Below are 18,938 nucleotides of genomic sequence, written 5' to 3' on the forward strand. Positions count from 1 at the left end.
GAGGCTGGAAATGATTTCATTGCGATGACGAAAAAAAGGTAAACCGCCGCAATAATTCGTGACTCCGATTAAAATGAGAGCAACACATGAGAATAGGTTTTATCCTTTCTGGCAATAAAACAGGTGTGTTACGATGTTAAAACACCAAACACATAGACTTGTGGTGAACATGCAAACAAAAAGCATGCTCCGGTAGTATATGCAAACGGATTGGTCCACACCAGAGACAGCTTTCTGAAGAGCTTAGTCTCAAACAGTGTTAGACCAACTGGCAAGGGAGGTCCCATGAAGAGCAACCCAGTTCTATACGTTGTTTTCGCCAGATTAAAATTGCTTATGACCCAACCACAAGGTTTTAACCTAACGCCATCGAGATGTACAAAGTGGCAAGGGGGTCAGCCGCGGTTTCAACTGCAACGCGACAGTTGAGAACACATCACGCGACAGCTTATCAGTAATACTTAAAAAACTTTTCATCTTTACAATATTTGAAATGGTTGGATGAAAACCAAAATCTTACGTGTGTGCACATATATATATATTTTCATATTCTTAAAATAAACTGGTTAAATTGTAACGAAGTAAAGCTACATGTTCAGTGTGATGCAGTGCACTGTGACCGTCCAGAGGTCGCCATTACGGTTCCATCTTCCGATGTCTAAAAATCCCTCCCCGGTTCTGCCTCAAACTCGACGTTTGTAAGACGAAGCACAACCCGTCTGAAGTTGGTGTCCGGAGACGAGATTCTAGAGAAATCGATTCTCCAGATTCGAGAAACAGATTCTGCAGATTTTAGAGAAACAGATTCTGTAGCTTCGGGAGCTAAACACATTCTGCAGATTCGAGATATAAACACATTCTGCAGATTGGCGAGCTAAACAGATTCTGCCGAATAAAAAATTGTCAAGGATCTGTTTAGTTTATGTTGACGGTGTGTATCACGTGTGTATCACGTGTGTATTACGTGTGTATCACGTGTGTATCACGTGTGTATTACGCGTGTATTACGCGTATATTACGAGTGTATTACGTGTATATTACGTGTGTATTACGTGTGTATTACGTGTGTCGCAACGACGACGCGATGTGACGGGGTCCGCGCATTGCCTGAATCATAATTTTTTCTTTTAATCGTCGAGTGAATATTTCGCGAAGAATGGAACTCGCGTGGCCATCCGGACACTCCTCCTGAAAAAATGACCACAGGTCCTCTCTCTCCACCTCTTACCGCATCTGCAGCACGGACGCGGGGAGCGACGAGCACCCTAAGGGAGTGCACGAGTGAGAAACCGGGACCCCCTTCGAAATTAATGAAATGAGTGCGTGGACGTACGTGATCATTTCACGTTGAAAAGGAAATGCTGGGATCTTGTCCTTACACGTTTTGATACTATACTCTATAGAGTTCTGTACTATTTACAGTTCTATATTCACACAGACTCACACCAAAATATATTATTACTCCGTGACCTTTCGGAGTGAAATCGGCGCACCCACACCACCGCAGGATCGCACGCGCTGGCAACCATTGCGCGCGCTGTGGGGGTAGGCGTGGGGGGGAGAGGGTGCCATGTCGCTGGGTGCGGGCGAGTTCAGGAGATGACCGCACAGTTGACCGCACGCCGAAGGGGCACACGGCTCGGGCGAGCGGTGCCGGGCGGCGGGGCGCCCGACGGCCCCTAGCGCGGCTTGTAGGTGGCCATGTTGCGCGGCTCGCTGCTCGGCACGCACCAGTCGTCGGCCTCGTGCGCCTCGTGGTAGTGGCGCCACGCCGACTTGTTGTAGACGGGCAGCCGCTCCACCGACTCGCTCGACAGCGCCTGCGCACACACGCACAGACCGGCCGCCCTCCGCTTCACCGCATCCATCGGACGAAGCACCCGCCGGGGATACGGATCGCGACCGCAGCGCGGCACCGCGAGGCGATGACCGCACGCGTTAAGACAGAATAGGAATGATTATTTATACTGGAGGAATCCGACGAGCCGTAAAGCTCTTTTTCCACAGATGTCCAGCAGTTCATGTCCAGAGAAGCAAGTGGGTGGACAACGACGCCTCTTTCCGTCGCACGGCGGCACTGCGGCCTCGGTGGGAGTGCATCTTTTTTCGGCGGCACTGCTTCAACACGATCAGCATCTTTATTTAGACAGGAGGAGGAGGAGAAATCCGATGAGTTATGAAGCTTTTTTCCCCGCGGATATCCAGTCGGGACGGGTCAGCAAGTTCCAACAGCAAAAGTACAAAGAGACGACAGGGGTGCAAAGTAAGAGAAAAGGTAAACAAGTCACTAAAGGTAAATAAATAACGTACAGGACACATTTCATCAGCATGTACATTCCTGCTGATCCGTCAACACCAAATGTAAGTTCAGGCAAGGCAGCAAAAGCAGCAACAACAACAGTCCCAGACCACATCAAGACGACACGCAGTCCCTCAATGAAATTGCACATAAAAATGTAACTATCGATACACAAACAAATGATACAAGAAAGATCCCCCATATAGACTTTACAGACTTTTGGGGCAAGTGCCGTTAGCGAGCATCTATGAAGGTCAACGCGAACAAGCAAATGATGGGCCGGTTTTGACATTAATTGTCTCATTAGCAGTCAGGCTTGCCTGAACCAATGTTGGTGTTAAAAGGCAAGGACCTTGTTAGACACGGGTGCTAGTTCAACACAAAACTACACAATACACAACTCACAGTAATAATTTGTGTTGTTGTGGAGAATATTTAATTCTGCTTATGATTATTTTGTTTTCCATTAACAGCGATCCCTTCCGTTGATTTTTAGGTGACAGACCACACGCCACCACACTCTTTTTCAGAAGCGACCTGGCCACAAATGATAGCCCAATGAAGTGGCTTATCATGTGGAGATTTATAGCAGCCAATTTCCAACCCATGTTTCTAAATGTGGAGAGAAAATCCGGAGGATCCGGAGAAAACTCCACGCGACCACGGGGAGAGAGACACTCAAACTGAAAATATACAACAGGCGTCAGGGTCGAACGCACGACCTCCTGTACACCAGGCGAGGTTGTTAACATCTCGCCATCGCGGCACCCCGAGCTCTTGGCCGGATCTCAAAAAACTCAACGCCGTAAAATGCTGCCAAGTCTCCACACGACGACGTCGCGTAGTCCCGGTAACGGCGGCCTCTTAGTCCATCGCAGCTCCCCCACCGATCTCAGAGCAGCCAGCTCACCTTCAGGTAGACGAGGGCGGAGGTGCCGTGCCCCTCCATGGAGTACAGATGAATGTCCCCCTGGAAGTAGCGAGCGTAGAGCCGGGAGAGAGGCAGCCCATATCCAAAGCCAGCCTGAACGCCACGCACACAAAAAAAAAGCCACTGCCCTGCAGCACGCTGGGGATCTGTGTTCCGTGAATATCTCTCAGCCCCGCTGCAGCACGGCAGAAGCTGCCACGGGTCACAATCACTGTAGGGGGGCCTGAATTAGCCTGGAATGTGTGTGCAAGTTTGTTCGTGCTTTGTAATTGGCCACGCTCGTGTGGCAGGAGACAAGGGGTCTCTGTACGGAAAAAGACTGAATGGAGACCGGTTACCCAGGATGCAATGAGTCGGCAAATGTTGGTGATTTTACTTTGAATGCAAATTAATTGTGCATTATATAAATGTTTGATGTGTTATGAGTTTCGTCTGTTACCTAGTATCCACTCATGAATAACTATGCACATACCAATGAAGTACTGGTCATCTTGAAACATCCTTAAGATATTAATTATTATTATCAGAGCCCGATGTAATCTCCAACTGTTGTTCACTCCATCTTTATAGCCTTTTTGTAAGTACTTCTGTATGTATGTTTAACTTCTTTTGCACTGTATGTAGCCAACCGTGATAATCGGAGGTACGGGGGAAGGACAACAAACTAAAGACAAACGGCAGCTTTAAAGAAATTAGTTTTAAATCTCAAGGTTAAAGTGCATAGCTCCAGAGGCTTCCTAATATCGGAAGAGCTTTCCAGACGGCCACATAAGTGCCTCTGAAAGCGCGTGATGCAAGCGCGATGAAGAACTGCCATTGCCCCGAAACATCACCGATCACACTTTATGATATTCTGTTTAGTGCAGCGCTCCTGATGAACGCACCAAGTAGCGCTTTGTCATTTGCGGCAACCGCCAGATCACGTGACCGGGTTATGGCGCCCGCCGCTCGGCTTCCGTACCAGGGGGGCAGCACGGGAGGTGTCCATGCGTGGTCGGGGCGCCGTGGAGTACATGTAGTTAAACAGCCGATCGATTTTTCGGAGGGGCACCCCACCTCCCTTGTCGCTCATCTGTCAGGGCACACGGCACACGGCAACGGTGACGAAGCCAGGCCACTGGGGCGGTGACACCGTCAAAACATCTCCTCTCGTCACTTGGCATCGTCACGCGCTGTATAGCTTCGTGGCAGACGAGGACTCACGGCTGACGGGCGGCTGCATTGCTGTGTACACACTGGGCCGCTCGCCAGCGTTCGGTTCAAGCCAAGGAGACACTGAATGTCAAAACCAGTGCAGAGTTGGGCTCGTGTTGAACCAACGCTGATGAAAAGTAAATCATAAGGCCCTGTGGCTAAAGAGATGTTTAAACAAATGCCGTTATTTTTGACGTGAAAAGGTCAGATATGGGAAGTAGGAATTTTGTCTGGCCATTTTTTGTTTGCAACAAAAGATGTACATTTCATACAGATGTAGTTGGCGAAACAAACACACGCATGTGATTTGTAGTAAATAGAGAAACGTTAGTTTGATATCGAGACTGATGGTCGTAGGATTGTGCCTTTCTTGATTGGACATTGTACACAGCAATCACCGCCTCCGACTGGCAGTCGAACGCCCCAGGTCACTCTTGCAAATGAGATGACGCTGCTCCCTCAAGCTCTCACCGCCCGGTTAAACAAAGTACACCTGAAACTTGGTCTGAATTAGTTCTTAACCGGTACACAGGTAATGGTCATCTATCCATAGTTCGGGGGCTGTTACGAGGCCGCACCTCCGATCAGCACGGTCGGCTACGTACGATGTGGAAGAAGTTCAACGTACATATACGTACGTATGAAGGCAGCGCATTCGCCCCCTATTGCAGAGGTTCACCGTTCCAATCTGCCAGGCCACCGTGGTTAATGCTACGGGTGTATTAAGCATACAATACTCGCAGTGTGCTTCACAGGGGACGTTAGAGATGCCGTGGCGTATTTTCAGGAAGGGAGGGAGGGAGAATGGCGTGATCTAAATTTGTCAAGTAAAAAAAAAGATTTACAAATTACTTCATTTGGAAACCCTTAGCAACTATCGCGAAAACTTAGCAGGACCCACCAGAAGGAGAGTCTTGAGACTCGGTGAGTCACACTGCACACTGCAGGACCTGCAGTGTATAGCAGCAACATCCGGCGGTGTATTCTAATGTATTTATTCACGGCAAACGCGGGCGGGGTGGCATCAGGTGGCCTGCGTGGACCTGTCAACCCAGGGCAATGGAGGTCATTCCACACCCCACAACTGCAATACGCCGGAGGGGCTGTAACATTTAACGGCAATCAGGTTCTGCCAACATTGCGAGCATTCGTGCCGTGAATCAATCGGAGTATTTACTGTATCGGTGCCGCTGCGGTGCAACTGTCAGCACAACCCAGAGGTCGGCAGTTCGATTCCATCTTCCGATGCGGCGGTGACGATTCCACAACCCACGATGCTCGTGCCACTCAGCAGACTAAACGAGTCTTTAACCATCGATCGGCAGGTCGCGCATGGGTGGGGGGAGTGGGGAGCGGATGTAGAGTTTGAGTACACCTCATCAAAAACGTCTGGTCAACGTGGAAGAGTAGACCAAAAACACCCTCTATAAGGGGTGTTCTTCTAGAGCAGTGCTGGGCAACCGGCAGCCCGCGGGTGGCATGCGTCCCATGGAGTCTCTCGCGGTGGCCAGGAGGCAGGGGCTCAGCAACAAAAACAACAGCGGCAAGAGCAGCCGCTTTTTGTCAAATTCGGTCCCACAACTCAATACTTCAAGATTTCCGCAACGCGATGCGAACGAGAGACGGCGGCCCTTTCGTAAATAATGTCACCAAGCGCGGCCCTGCCAGAGCCGCACGCGGCTTGCCGACCCCTGGGTCTAGGGTGACGCGTGGGGGTCACGATGAGCGCGCCGTCAAAGCTCCGCGGGCCGCTGAGACGAAGGAGGGCCGCACGTGCCGACCCGCCCACTCGTCCGGGTTGCCCGCCGCCGCCGCTCGAGAGCCCCCCCCGCCCTCCCCAATGCCGTCCCGTTGCCTTGCACATTCGCCGCGGGGCCGCTCGGGGTTCGTAAAATCCGCTGTTGCCCTCGGATCGCCTCTCGGCCGAACAAGGCCAATTCGTGAAAACACCTCGACAGTCCCCGGACAGCCTTGCAGAGGAGGTAATAATAACTGCGCGCCTCCAACGGGCTAGGAATAGAATGCGGCCCGAGGTGGGGCTCATCGACAATTTGTGGCTCTGAGCCAACGGTGGAAATTCCACATTGCTATGGTGGGGGGGGGGGGAGAGGAGAGGGGCGGCGGCAAGACTTAAGATGCATCGCAGGAGTTGTCGCGGCGAGTACCCGTATGGTGAGGTCCTCCTTGCCCAGCGCCACCAGCACCTCGATGGGGGGGTACACCAACGTTTCGGCCGGGTGGTGCTCCACCGTGGCACGCATCGCGTTCTGCCACGGCACACAGAGCACGCACGGCACTTAACATGTACGCAGCACACACACAGCACATGCGGGGCATATACACGGCTTTTACAAAAGACAAAGATCACCCGTGTAGCCTGTAACAGACTGTTCGGGCAAGTGCTGTTAGCGAGTAGCACCTATGAAGGCCGGCACGGCACACGAGGGGGTGGTTGGCCAGCACCACGCCCGGCCACCTTTGTCTCCCGAGTGACGACGTTTACACATCGCACCGGGTACTCATTTGAGGCTGAGTGGACCTATGGGAGGCACAGGACTGGTTAGAATATTCACCACTACTACTGGTCATGAGCAGGAATTGAACTCGGGTCGCCGGTTTCGTAGCGCAGCGCACTAACCGCTACACCACCGCTCCCCACCACATACCCAGAGCTTGTACTCGGCATCAGGCACACGCACTGCAGCCAGCTTAGGTTGTTGTCTTTCCCCCGCACCTCCCATTAGCAAGGTTGGCTACGTACAGTGCGAAAGTAGTTCAACATACATACACAACACGCGCACGATGCACAACACACGGCGCACGCGTAGACAACAGGAGACGAACGTGAGCCCAGGACAGTTCACGGGCACAGCCAACCCAGTGTCACTCCGGTTTCAAAGAAATCACCTGGACATTCTAAGAGAGACAGAGTCACAGCAGCAGCAGCAGCCTCACCTTGAAAAGTTCAAACAGCATGTGGTACAGGTGGGAAGGCACATTCACCACGTAGATGGCCTGTTTTGGCGTCTGGGCTGGAAACACACGCACGCAGGCACGCACGCAGGCATGCAGGCACGCACGCAGGCACGCAGGCACACACGCACGCACACAGGCATGCACGCACGCAGGCACGAACGCACGCAGGCACGCACGCAGACACGCACGCACGCAGGCACGCACTCGCGTCAACGCCCTGCACACAGCGTGCCATCCACCCAGCGGGTAACGCTCGAGGGTTGCACACGGATTAGCACCTCCGATTCGCACGGTCCGCTACGTACGGTGCGAAAGAAGTTCAGCGTGCATACGTACGGACATGCACGCGGTTCGCCGATTTGAGGCAGACCGCTACGATTTACAGTTGTTTTGCTATCGGTGGCATTTGTTGCGCAATGGTGTCAAGTGCACAACAATCCGAGCCAAGCGTGTTTCCAGTTAGCTTGCCGAATTGTGAAATACGTGAACCCAGGCGCTTACAAGTTGGTGCCACACAAAAGTACGCGTCCGTCCAGTGCTCACCGAGCTGCATTGGCTTATGGGTCCTGAACGAATGCATTATTATGAGGCCGCACTCATTACACACAAGGCGCTTGCCACAAAATGAACCAGAATACCTTGCTGATCTCATCAAGGAGCAGCGGCTTTTGGCTAAGCCATCGAACAAAGATGGTCACCGCATCGTGCGCTTTCAAATGCGCTTCTGCGGCCGTCTGGAAGGCTCTTCCTTCCGATATTAGGAAGCCACTGGAGCTATGCAATTTTTAATCTCGATTGAAAACTCATTTCTTGAGGACTGCTTTTAATGTTTAGTTTGTTGTCCTTCCACTGCACCTCTGATTAGCGCGGTTGGCTATGTACGGTGGACGAGGGAGTTAACATCTCACCACCGTGGATTCGATCCCTACCCTGACGCCTGCTGTATATTTTAAATCTGCATGTTCTCCCCGTGGTTTCGTGGATGTCTCTCCAGGTCCTCCCCAGTTTTTCCCTCCACATTTAGAATCAACATCACGCGTCGAGAGTAGTTGGCTGCTGCTATAGATTTCCACACGATAAGCCACTTCGTAGAGCTCTAATTTGTAATAGCCAGGTCACTTAAAAAAGAAAAACATATTTCGTTGATCAAATAAAAAATAGTGTAAACATTACCGGAGGTGATGAGTGGCCGCAGGACATACCATTGCACTCGGTGATTTCCAGTTCAGGGGACGCCAAGTAATACTGGTCACAGAGCATCTTGGCATTCTCAAAGGCATCTGCAGAAGGTGATATTATTTGAAACGGTGACAGAATATCTGAGAACAGTTGAGAATTAACTTCAGTTTGTTTGCCCACTTTCATCTCTTGTATCTCACTTGGTGCTGATAAATGTATTTGTGGGATTTACACGAAATGGCCAACCCTTAAAACCTGTTGGGGATACAAACTACAAATGACATCACATTACCCCTTGTCATTCTCCATCAAAGTCCTCCAAAGGTTACAGTTTGGCATTTCAACAAACACTCCACTGGGCAGTGATAGCAAGTGTTTGCGTAATGTGGGCACACTCACACACCCACAAAAAGCAAAGATAAAAGATAAAGATCCCCTGTATAGTCTTAACTGTTGGGACAAGTGCTGTTAGTGAGCACCTATGAAGGCCGGCACGGCACACGAGGGGGTGGGTGGCCAACACCACGCCCGACCACCTTTGTCTCCCTAGTGGCGATGCTTACACACCACACCAGGTACTCATTTGAGGCTGAATTGACCTAGGGGAGGCCAAGGACCAGTTCAGATAATCGTCACTGGTGTTGGTGGTTATGAGCAGGAATCGAACTCGGGGAGCCGGGTTCGTAGCGGAGTGGCTGCACTACCCCTGACACACACTCACACAAAGACATAGATCCCCCATATAACCTGCACAGACCGCTGGGGCGAGTGCTGTTAGCAAGCACCTACACTCCCACACACACTCACACACTCATTCACTGACTCACACTGACTCACTCACACACTCATTCACTGACTTGCACACACACTCACACACTTATTCACTGACTAGCACACACACTTATTCACTGACTCTCGCACACACACTCACACTCATTCATACACTCACACAGACTCACTCAAAGCACATCGTCGAGGCCATGCAACACTTCTCGTATTTTTAAACCATCACAATCGATTGGGAATGAGAACAGATTTCAAATACACTCTTGACAACACAGCTTGCGCTGCCCTGACATCATCAGTAACTGTTGCCATGAATGACGGTGTGTATTCGTCGCACATTCCGCGGCATTGGTGGCTGCTGTTGAGTGCTCACCTTTGATGACGCCAACCACGTCGCAGTTCGGGTCGATGCTGCCGATGTGCTTGGGGTGAGCGGGGTTCACTCCTCCTCCAAACAGCAGCGCTGGAGAATAGTTAATAATCACCGCTTAGGCTCTATAGCTAATCACCATCATCATCATCATCTCTTAGAGTGCAGAGTTAATCATCACCGCTTAGAGTGCACGGTTAATCATCACCACCTCGGCTGTATTTGTCCACAACATGCATCTCCTAGGTCAATGGTTCCCAGCCAGGGATCTACATACTGCTGGTAGTCTGCGAGGTCATGGGAAGTGGTCCTCGGAACTCCCCATTGCACCACTACCGCTCATTGCACAACTCTTTCGATCGCATTCACGACTCACCAACACAACTGGCTGTTGAACAAATTTGCCATTTTCTGGCAACGCTGAGAGTAACAAAACGAACGAGCGGGCTATTCGCCTCCCTCCCAACCGTCAGCCACCGTACGGCCTTCCGGGAGTGAATATTTTCATCTGAAATTGGTTCAACACAAGCAAACTCTGGAACCGTTTTGACATTCGGTGTCTCGCAAGCAGAGTCAGGCTGACTTAAATTGTTTTTCCCAAGTACAGGGGTGGCCGGCAAAAACTACCCGAGGGTTGACGGTGACCAACCCTGGGGGTCAACGTCGGTTCTGAACGCGTGCCCCAGGTTACGTCGCGGCTGTAAACCAAGTCGCGTGCTGCCACTTCAAACTGAGCCACCATTCAGCCACTGAGTAAACTTTCATGAATATTGCGATGCTTTCTCGAGTCTTTTTTTTTACGTTTGAAGGAATGCCATCGCGTTGTTAAAGCCCCATTTGAGGCATTTATTGAGGAATAAGAATGTAACTGTTTCAGAAATGTGTTTTTCGAACGCCTACCTGGTCCGGACTAAAATAGATTTTATTTTCCAATATTCTTGCCGGAATCACTGTGTTGTGAAAACTAAAAGCTTTTACTGTTTTTGCACTGTACTTGTGTGGTGCTGCTGTTACATTTTCCGTGCGACTTCTAACCCAGGTCACCTTTGAAAAAGAGACTTTAGTATCAAGGCCCTCTTACCTGGCTATCCAGGGTATTTATTATTATTACTGATGGGTTCACAGTGATGATGTCATCTTGCTCGATTTAAGACCAGAAGCAGGTAGACTGCTTCACCATTCTAGCAAATCGCCCGATGATGCTGGATGTAATTACCAGCCAAATGTCGTACTCAAATTTTAAATGTTGTGGATTTACTTTCCAACACACCGGTGGCTGAAGTAGTAACTAACTGGCGCATTGTTTACATGACAAATCCCTTACTAATTGGCTGTCGGGTGGTGGAGGATTACGATACATTTATACTTACGCGATATAACCCAAAAACCTTGATCACGAAGGATTACTACACTAATTTACCCTGGAAAGCATTACTTCGGTCTAAAGACTCTTTTTCAGGAGGGTCCTGTTAAGTTTCCACAGTGGGAGGCAATGACTGCCATGCGGTTCCCAGCTTAGTAGCTTGCGGGTAATTTTTCTAATTTGGCAAATCTGGACCGCGACGCCAGTACACAATGGCCGACTCTTCTCCGAGTGGCATCACGGGATCTTTAAAGTCCACTGTGAAGCAGGCGGCAGATCGTTTGTGGTTAACAGGCCCGCAGTATGAATCAGTGGCGTCTTCCAGGATATCATCCGCGAACCTCTCTCTGCAACAAGCAGCGAATGCGCTGCCGCTGGGCCATGTCACCGCCACAGGAATGAATTGGGCGCCAAGGTGGCGATAACTTCCTCACCTGGTCTACGGGAGGTCGTGGGTTCGATCCCAACCCTAACGCGTGTATGTTTGAAGTTTGTATATTCTCCCCGTGACTGCGTGGATTTGGCTCCGGGTTCCTTCGGTTTTTCCCTCGACATTTAGAAAGATGCATCTAAGAGTTATTTGGTTACTATAAATTTCCAATTGATAAGTCACTTTGTTGAGCTATCATTTCTAGCCAGGTCGCTTCTGAAAAACAGTTATACAGGTCAGTGGGCCTTAGCTGGTAAAATATTAAATAGTTTGTATAATTAATAGTTAGAATGTGATTTTCCTAAACGATAGTAGTACTGCCAGCAGCAGCCAATCCATAAACTCTTACAGTGACGGGGCGGAGACCAACGTCATGATAGCATGACCTCCGATTAGTGCAGTTGGCTACGTATGGTACGAAAAAAGTTCAACATACAACGTAAAGATAGGCTTTACCCTTTCTGGAAATAAAACAGATGTTAAGATGTTCAAACATCAAATAGATACCTATTGCAAGGCATCAAGTCTGCATTAACCACACGTACTTGTGGCAAAACATTCAAACACGCTCTGATAATATATACATTGTCTTTGAAACTGATTGACCTACACCAGAGACAGTTTTTATTATGGCCTCGTCTCACCAGTATCAGACCAGAGAACGCAGATGGCGAACAGCACAAAGACAATGCAAATATCAAAGTATGAATTACTCGGGTAGAGCAGTTATGGCAAAAAGGTCTCAAAGATAGAACTGCTCAACGCGAGCTATTAATACTTTGATACTCGCATTCCCTTTGTGCTGCTCGCCGATTGGTGTTCTCCGGTTCCGTAGATATACTTACAACATACATACAACAGCTCCAGCTACAAAGACAAAGACTCCCTTATAGCCTGAACAGACTGTGGGAGCAAGTGCTGTTAGCGAGCACCTATGGAGGCCGGCACGGCACACGAGGGGGTGGGTGGCTAGCACCACGCTCGGCCACCTGTCTCCCTCGTGGCGATGTTGACACACCGCACCAGGTACTCATTTGAGGCCGAGGCGACCTAGGGGAGGCCCAGGATCGCTTCAGATAATCGTCACTGGTTTTGACCGCGAGCGGGTTCGTAGTGCAGTGCGCGACCCGCTTTTCCACCGCTATAGCTACACACACGCACGCACTATTTTTATTTAAAAATTTACCAAGCAAGGCCAACTGAGATAAATACCTCTTTTTCAGAAGCGATTTGGTCACAAATGATAGCTGTTACTCTGCATCTATATCAGCCATACGAAAGAAGATCGTGTGGAAATTTATCCCAGCCAAATACTCCAAAACGCATGTTCCTAAATGTGGAAGGAAAACTGGAGGACCCGGGCAAAAATCCACGCGACCACCGGAAGAAAATGCAAACTCCAAATATAACGCAGGCGTCAGGGTCGGGATCGAACCCACGACCTCCTGTATACCAGGCGAGGTAGTTAACATCTCCTAGCCACCGTGGTGATGATGATGAGAGACGCAAACTCCAAACATACAGCAGGCATCAGGGTAGGGATCGAACCCACGACCTCCTGTATACCAGGCGAGGTAGTTAACATCTCATAGCCACCGTGGTGCCAACACACACAAAGCTGTGGCCATGCTTTCAGACAGCGCTCACTGTGTTGGTTGATGAGCATGCGGATGGAGATACGGCTCATGTAGAAGCGGTCGAGGAAGTACTGAACGTTGGAGCTGGACACGGGATCCACGCCGTAGGCGTCCTTGTACTCAATCACGCCCTGGGCCATTGTGGGCACCACGTCGTTATGCCGGTTCCGGATCTTGATCAGCGTTTCCACAAAACTGGTGCGATCACAGGGGGAGAGAAACAACACGTGGTTATGATGTCCAGACGTGCAGCTGCACAGCACTCGGAAAAACAAACCACGAGCACGATGAAGCAATCAGAAAAGGCTGAATTGCGATCGTTGCAGATCGCATTCCGTGCCGTCACGTATTGAGAGTTTACCGAAAAGCATCCCAAATGGGATACATTACAGATATAATTAATGGTACACACTACAGCGCTCTTGCAACTGTACTGTAGACACTAGCACCTCTTAGAACACATGTGCTGGAAAAAGTCACACCTGGGGAAAGCCAACCCTACTCCTATTAGCTCAAGCAACAAAGGGCGTTTAAACAAGGGCACACCTTAAACGTAGCCATCTCAATGACGCCTGTGGTACTTGGTGTGATATTAAGCGTGACGCTTTTGGATGTAACAATATACAGTAGTCGTGTTATACGATAACGCGGCGGTAGTTGCGTTCATGAGGAACACCACGTTCTGGAAAAACCTCGTCATAATAAATAATATATCATATAGAGTAAAGCACAGTTCGCGATAACACGTGCGATGCGTACGCAAGCTGAACGAAGACTGAGGCGCGTGGGTAGCCTCTAGAAGCATCCAGTAGCATCCCAATGCCTTGTGCGATGCTACGCCGAGGCAGCCGTTGCAACCGCTTAATCGTACTCGCGCTGTGACGTAGTTCTGTCCACTCGATCGCGTCATATCCGATTCGCATCCGCGTTCTAAAAAATGTGTTCCCTCATACATTCACCGCGTTATATATCCAATTCGCTTCATGAAAACAAGAAGCGGCGTTATAGGAAGAACAGACTGTCATTTATATTTTATACAACCTCACCTCAAGGGTCTGTGCAGAATGGGTGGGTAAGTACACTGTATCGGGACAAACAGGGGGCCACTATAGGACAGGAAAACAGAAGGGTAACTGCCCTTGGACCTTAACAGGGCCCGGGGAAACCAGTGTGGATCCAGACGGTCCAGTGTTCTCACACACGTGTTGACAGTTGTGTCTTCCTCAGGGTCCTTGCGTTCGTAGTCGAGCATGTCCAACAGGCTCTGGTTGTACCTGCAAGATAAAGCGGTGTTCAAATCGGACGGAAATCGAGCACACAGAGGGTCATCGACGGGCGAGCTGACCTCTAGCTCGGGATCAACATTTTAACGCGGAAGAACGCACGGCTGACTTTATCCCTAGCGCCGCAACAGAACGCTCCACCTCCAATGATCTTCGTGAAGCATTCATCCGTGTGCGATAGGAGGCTGATGGTTCTGTGATTCTTCAAAGTGAGTTTCATCATATTTTTAGAAAAGCAGAATTTTGCGGGAGGGAGATAGATCGTTGCATGGAGATGGTATCTATGTATGTTGAACTTCTTTCGCACCGTATGTAGCCAAACGTGCCAATCGGACATGCGGGGGAATGACAACAAACTCACAAAATGCAGGTCTAAACATTTTTTTTTGTGAAAACTTTGGGAGGCTTTTATCCAGCAGTAGATAGATCATGGGTGACAATGATGCGGGTTTGTTTTTCATCAATAAATTATATTGTAACTTTTCCCATTCCATATTCACCTTTGCCACTGCAAAAACCACATGAACGTGTGATTTAAAAGCCGTCATATTTACATAAAATAAACGATATGTGTAACGTCAATGAATCAGTGACAATATGAATGCTTCCTCGACATGTACTATAAGCGGCAACGCCTGCTGCTTAAAATAGCCATCTTTTCCTATCGCACAAGTTACCGTTCTCTCTCTCACACACAGCTGGCACACACACATATGACACGTCGCCTGTCATCGCTTCGCACCGCACACAGATGAAACCCAAGACAACACTGTGCCCACTGTCCGACTCCACGATCTGCACGTCCCCTAACGCTGGCCGCAAGATTTTCCAGCAATTACAACAACAAAAACGAGCGCCCGATCGGCTGACCGCACGCATAATGAACTTGGCATCGGTTTTCGCATCTCAGCGCAGTTGGGTTTCTCGGGTGCTGCGAGGGAGGATCGCGCAGTGTTGCGCCCATCTTAGGTTTCACACGGAGAGACCTTGGCCTGACCGTGACGCTCCGGGCACGGGGCAGACGCCACTCACCAGCTCTGAACGAGGCGTACGGACGGCGTCTGCAGGAGTTTGTCTGGGAGCAAATTAATCTCCTTCATGATGTTGCAGAGTCGCACCGGGAGCTCATGGCGCAGGAACGTGAAAGACGTTTTCTCACATGCATTCTCCGAGCCTGTCAACACGCGGGGTGGACAATAACAGGCAAATTAAAAGTGTTGCTGTTGTTGTTTGGAACAAATTCAAGGTACCGGAAAGAGAGAAAGACCTAACAGAGAATTGGGCTTGACGACGACATCATAAGAGATTGGTGCCAGAAAGACGTGGCACTGCTTGAGCATCGTGGCACAAGACAGAGAGGAAAGTGGAAACAAATGACATGTGCAGTGTACACCTACGGGGGCAATCTGCCCATGGAGCGTGGTGATGATGATGATGACCACGCACACACAAAACATGCGATTGCTTTCTTTCCCTGCTACCCCAGCTTTACCCCAATTGTGTTGCCGACGCGATGTCCCATGAAGAAGAATCCAAATTGTAAATCTCGCAGAGCTGTGCAAACCATCATGTTGGAGAATGGTCCGTGGAAGCAGGTGTTACAGAACTACTTCTGAGACCCCTTCCAGTGACATATTTTTCACACTAGGGGACAGCATGCTCCCACCTACCCTGCTATAGTGTAATATTCATTGCTTGACAATCATACCAACAGATATTTATTATCCGAGCTGGTATTCAGCCAAATTAACTGTGTAACCAAATGTAATGTGAAGGTCTTTTGGTGCAGTCATTGGTGACCGGGCTGGAACCATAAACCCACTCGACTCGAGAAGCCGGTTTAATCAGTGGCCTTTGCCAGCTAGGCGCTAACCTCCGGGCGACTGGGCCAACTCACATATAACAACAATATATAAGCACACACACACAAGCGCGCGTGTTTTAAGTAAACAAAACTGGCCGCACACAGAGATACCTAAAATAAACATGCATGAGAAATGATATGACTGCAGCAACGAAGTGTTCATGTAAAGCCAGACCAACAGTGCTGTCACATCTAGTGGCAATTCAAACACGATCCTTGCTATTCGTGGTTAATGCGAAATCAGTCTAATGAACCCAGCGCATACACAGAGATCGCCACCTGAGTTGGCATCACTGTGGAAGTTCCAATTTCTTGATAATGGCCAAAATCAGTGAATTCTGTGATAACCATTTGAAAAAGTTTGTTATCAAAAGAATCCTCTCTCATTACCCAGACAAATACATCGGTGCCATAAAAACGCTCTGCGACCTTAGGTGGTACAGGTATCCGTGTCTAGTCTGGCTAATTGATTAGGTTTCATAGAGGCAAACTGTGTGGGCCACATTTGACATCCAGTGTCTCATCAGCAGCCAGGCTTTGCTTCTTGATCCGATGCTGGCGAACTGACAGCGCTTTCAGATGCGCTTCTGCGGCCGTCTGGAACGCTCTTCCTTCCGATATTAGGAAGCCACTGGAGCTACGCACTTTCAAATAATCTAGACTCATTTCTTCAGAACTGCTTTTTGAGGTTTAGTTTGTTGTCCTCTCCCCGCATATCCGATTCGCACGGTTGGTCAAGTACGGTGCAAAAGATGTTTAACATACATTCCACATGGCGGGCAACAGCAGGGAGCAAGCAGGGAGCTATGGGCAGAGGAAAAACGAAGGGTAGCAGGGTGTCCGAGTGCGTGGGGAAGTGATAGGCCGATCTGGCTGTAGCAAGCAACGTCCAGCACGGGTCCAGCACGAGTACAGCACGAGCACAGCACGGGTCCAGCACGGGCCCAGTACGAGCATAGCACGGGTCCAGCACGGGTCCAGCACGAGCGCAGCACGAGCGCAGCACGAGCGCAGCACGAACACAGCATGAGCGCAGCAGGGGCCCAACACGGGTGCATCGGGGTGCGGGGGTGCAGCACGGGCGCAGCACGGGTCCAGCACGGGCGCAGCACGGGTCCAGCACGGGTGCAGCACGGGTGCAGCACGGGTGGGGTGCACAGCGGGGAGGGAGGCCGCTCTCACCGAAGTCCATGAACTGCTTCATGGAGAGTGGCGAGGGCGAGAAGCGGGAGTAGTGCTCGATGTGGCGCGGGATGCTGCCCGCGCCGCTCTGCAGCAGCGCGCGAACCAACCTCATGGTGCGCGGAAAAGAAGGGGGACACGGGGGGGGGGGGGGGGGTGGAGACAGAGGGAGACACGGCGGAGGGGGGGGAGAGGGACACCGGGAGGAGGAGACGGAGACAGAGGAAGACACCAGGAGGAGACTTGGAAGGGCTGGGGGAGCAGGCGGGATACAAGGGTCTAGAAGACGGAAAGACGCCGAGACACCGGGAGATCCCAGGCAGAGACGGGGGGGGGGAGACACGGGGAGCCTGTGGGGGACACAGGGAGCCTGCGGGAGACACGGGGAGACACAAGGATACAGCGAGAGACACGGGGAGAGACGGGGAGTCGACGAGACGTGGAGCGCCGCTGTGACGCCGTCGATCCTGCGGGGTCCCGGGCCCGCACTGCGCGGCACCGCCGGGGGAGGTCACGTGGAGCGGGGGAGGTCACGTGGGGCGGGAGACGTCATCAGCGCGCGACCCGCGGTGGTTGGAGTTGGTGTGGTTATTGTTGTGGTTATTGTAGTCGGTGTGGTGATTGTTGTTGTGGTGGTTGTTGTAGTTGGTGTGGTGATTGTTGTGGTGGTTGGAGTTGGAGTGGTGATTGTTGTAGTGGGTGTGGTGATTGTTGTAGTTGGTGCGTTGATTGTTGTGATTGTTGTGGTGGTTGGAGTTGGTGTGGTGATTGTTGTTGTGGTGATTATTGTGGTGGTTGTTGTATTGGTTGTTGTAGTTTGTGGTGATTGCTGTGGTTTTTGTGGTGGTTGTTGCGGTGGAGGTGGTTGTTGTAGTGCATGACTCGCTGATGAGTTCAATTCTCGACGATGGCAACTGGCCACGGCAAGCGCATCAACCCGAATGCCCGCTGGGGCTGCCTGTCCCGGCGACGACTCATTGCCATTCGGGCTGAGAGGATCAAACCTGCCCCCCACGCGATCCTTCGCACACTCCTCGGAAGCTAAGCAGGTTGGAACCTGGTTCTTAGTCCAGGACTGCCACTGCCAGGGATTAACCTGGTGTCGTCTCGCACACGGTGGCTTGGAGATGTTGACTACCTCGCCTGGTGTGCAGGAGGTCGTGGGTTCGATGCCGGACCCCTGACGCCTGCTGCTGTATATTTGGAGTTTGTGGTGTCTCATCATCACGGTGGCTAGGAGATGTTAACTACCTCGCCAGGTATACAGGAGGTTGTGGGGTTCGATCACTGACTCCTGACGCCTGCTGCTGCTGTATATTTGGCAGAGGTGTGGACTCGAGTCATGTGACTTGGACTCGAGTCAGACTCGAGTCATGAATTTGATGACTTGCGACTCGACTTGGACTTGCATAACAATGACTTTGTCCCACCTATGAGATGTGGA

At 50.6% G+C, this 18,938-nt stretch overlaps 1 protein-coding gene across 1 annotated transcript; it reads right to left on the reverse strand.

The window, feature by feature from the left end:
• Positions 1 to 18,035, reverse strand: LOC144943549 (pyruvate dehydrogenase (acetyl-transferring) kinase isozyme 2, mitochondrial-like). The gene is made up of 11 exons (XM_078871122.1): positions 17,495 to 18,035; positions 15,481 to 15,622; positions 14,368 to 14,439; positions 13,176 to 13,360; positions 9,739 to 9,828; positions 8,603 to 8,680; positions 7,380 to 7,456; positions 6,590 to 6,691; positions 4,192 to 4,302; positions 3,210 to 3,323; positions 1 to 1,820 (listed from the first exon to the last, which is right to left on the reverse strand). The coding sequence occupies exons 1-11, from the start codon at positions 17,607 to 17,609 to the stop codon at positions 1,680 to 1,682; spliced, it is 1,227 nt and encodes a 408-aa protein (XP_078727248.1). The 5' UTR covers positions 17,610 to 18,035; the 3' UTR covers positions 1 to 1,679.
• Positions 18,036 to 18,938: the final 903 nt, after the last annotated feature.

This window comes from Lampetra fluviatilis, chromosome 31 (genome assembly GCF_964198595.1).
Source record: "Lampetra fluviatilis chromosome 31, kcLamFluv1.1, whole genome shotgun sequence".
Lineage (NCBI taxonomy): Eukaryota > Metazoa > Chordata > Hyperoartia > Petromyzontiformes > Petromyzontidae > Lampetra > Lampetra fluviatilis.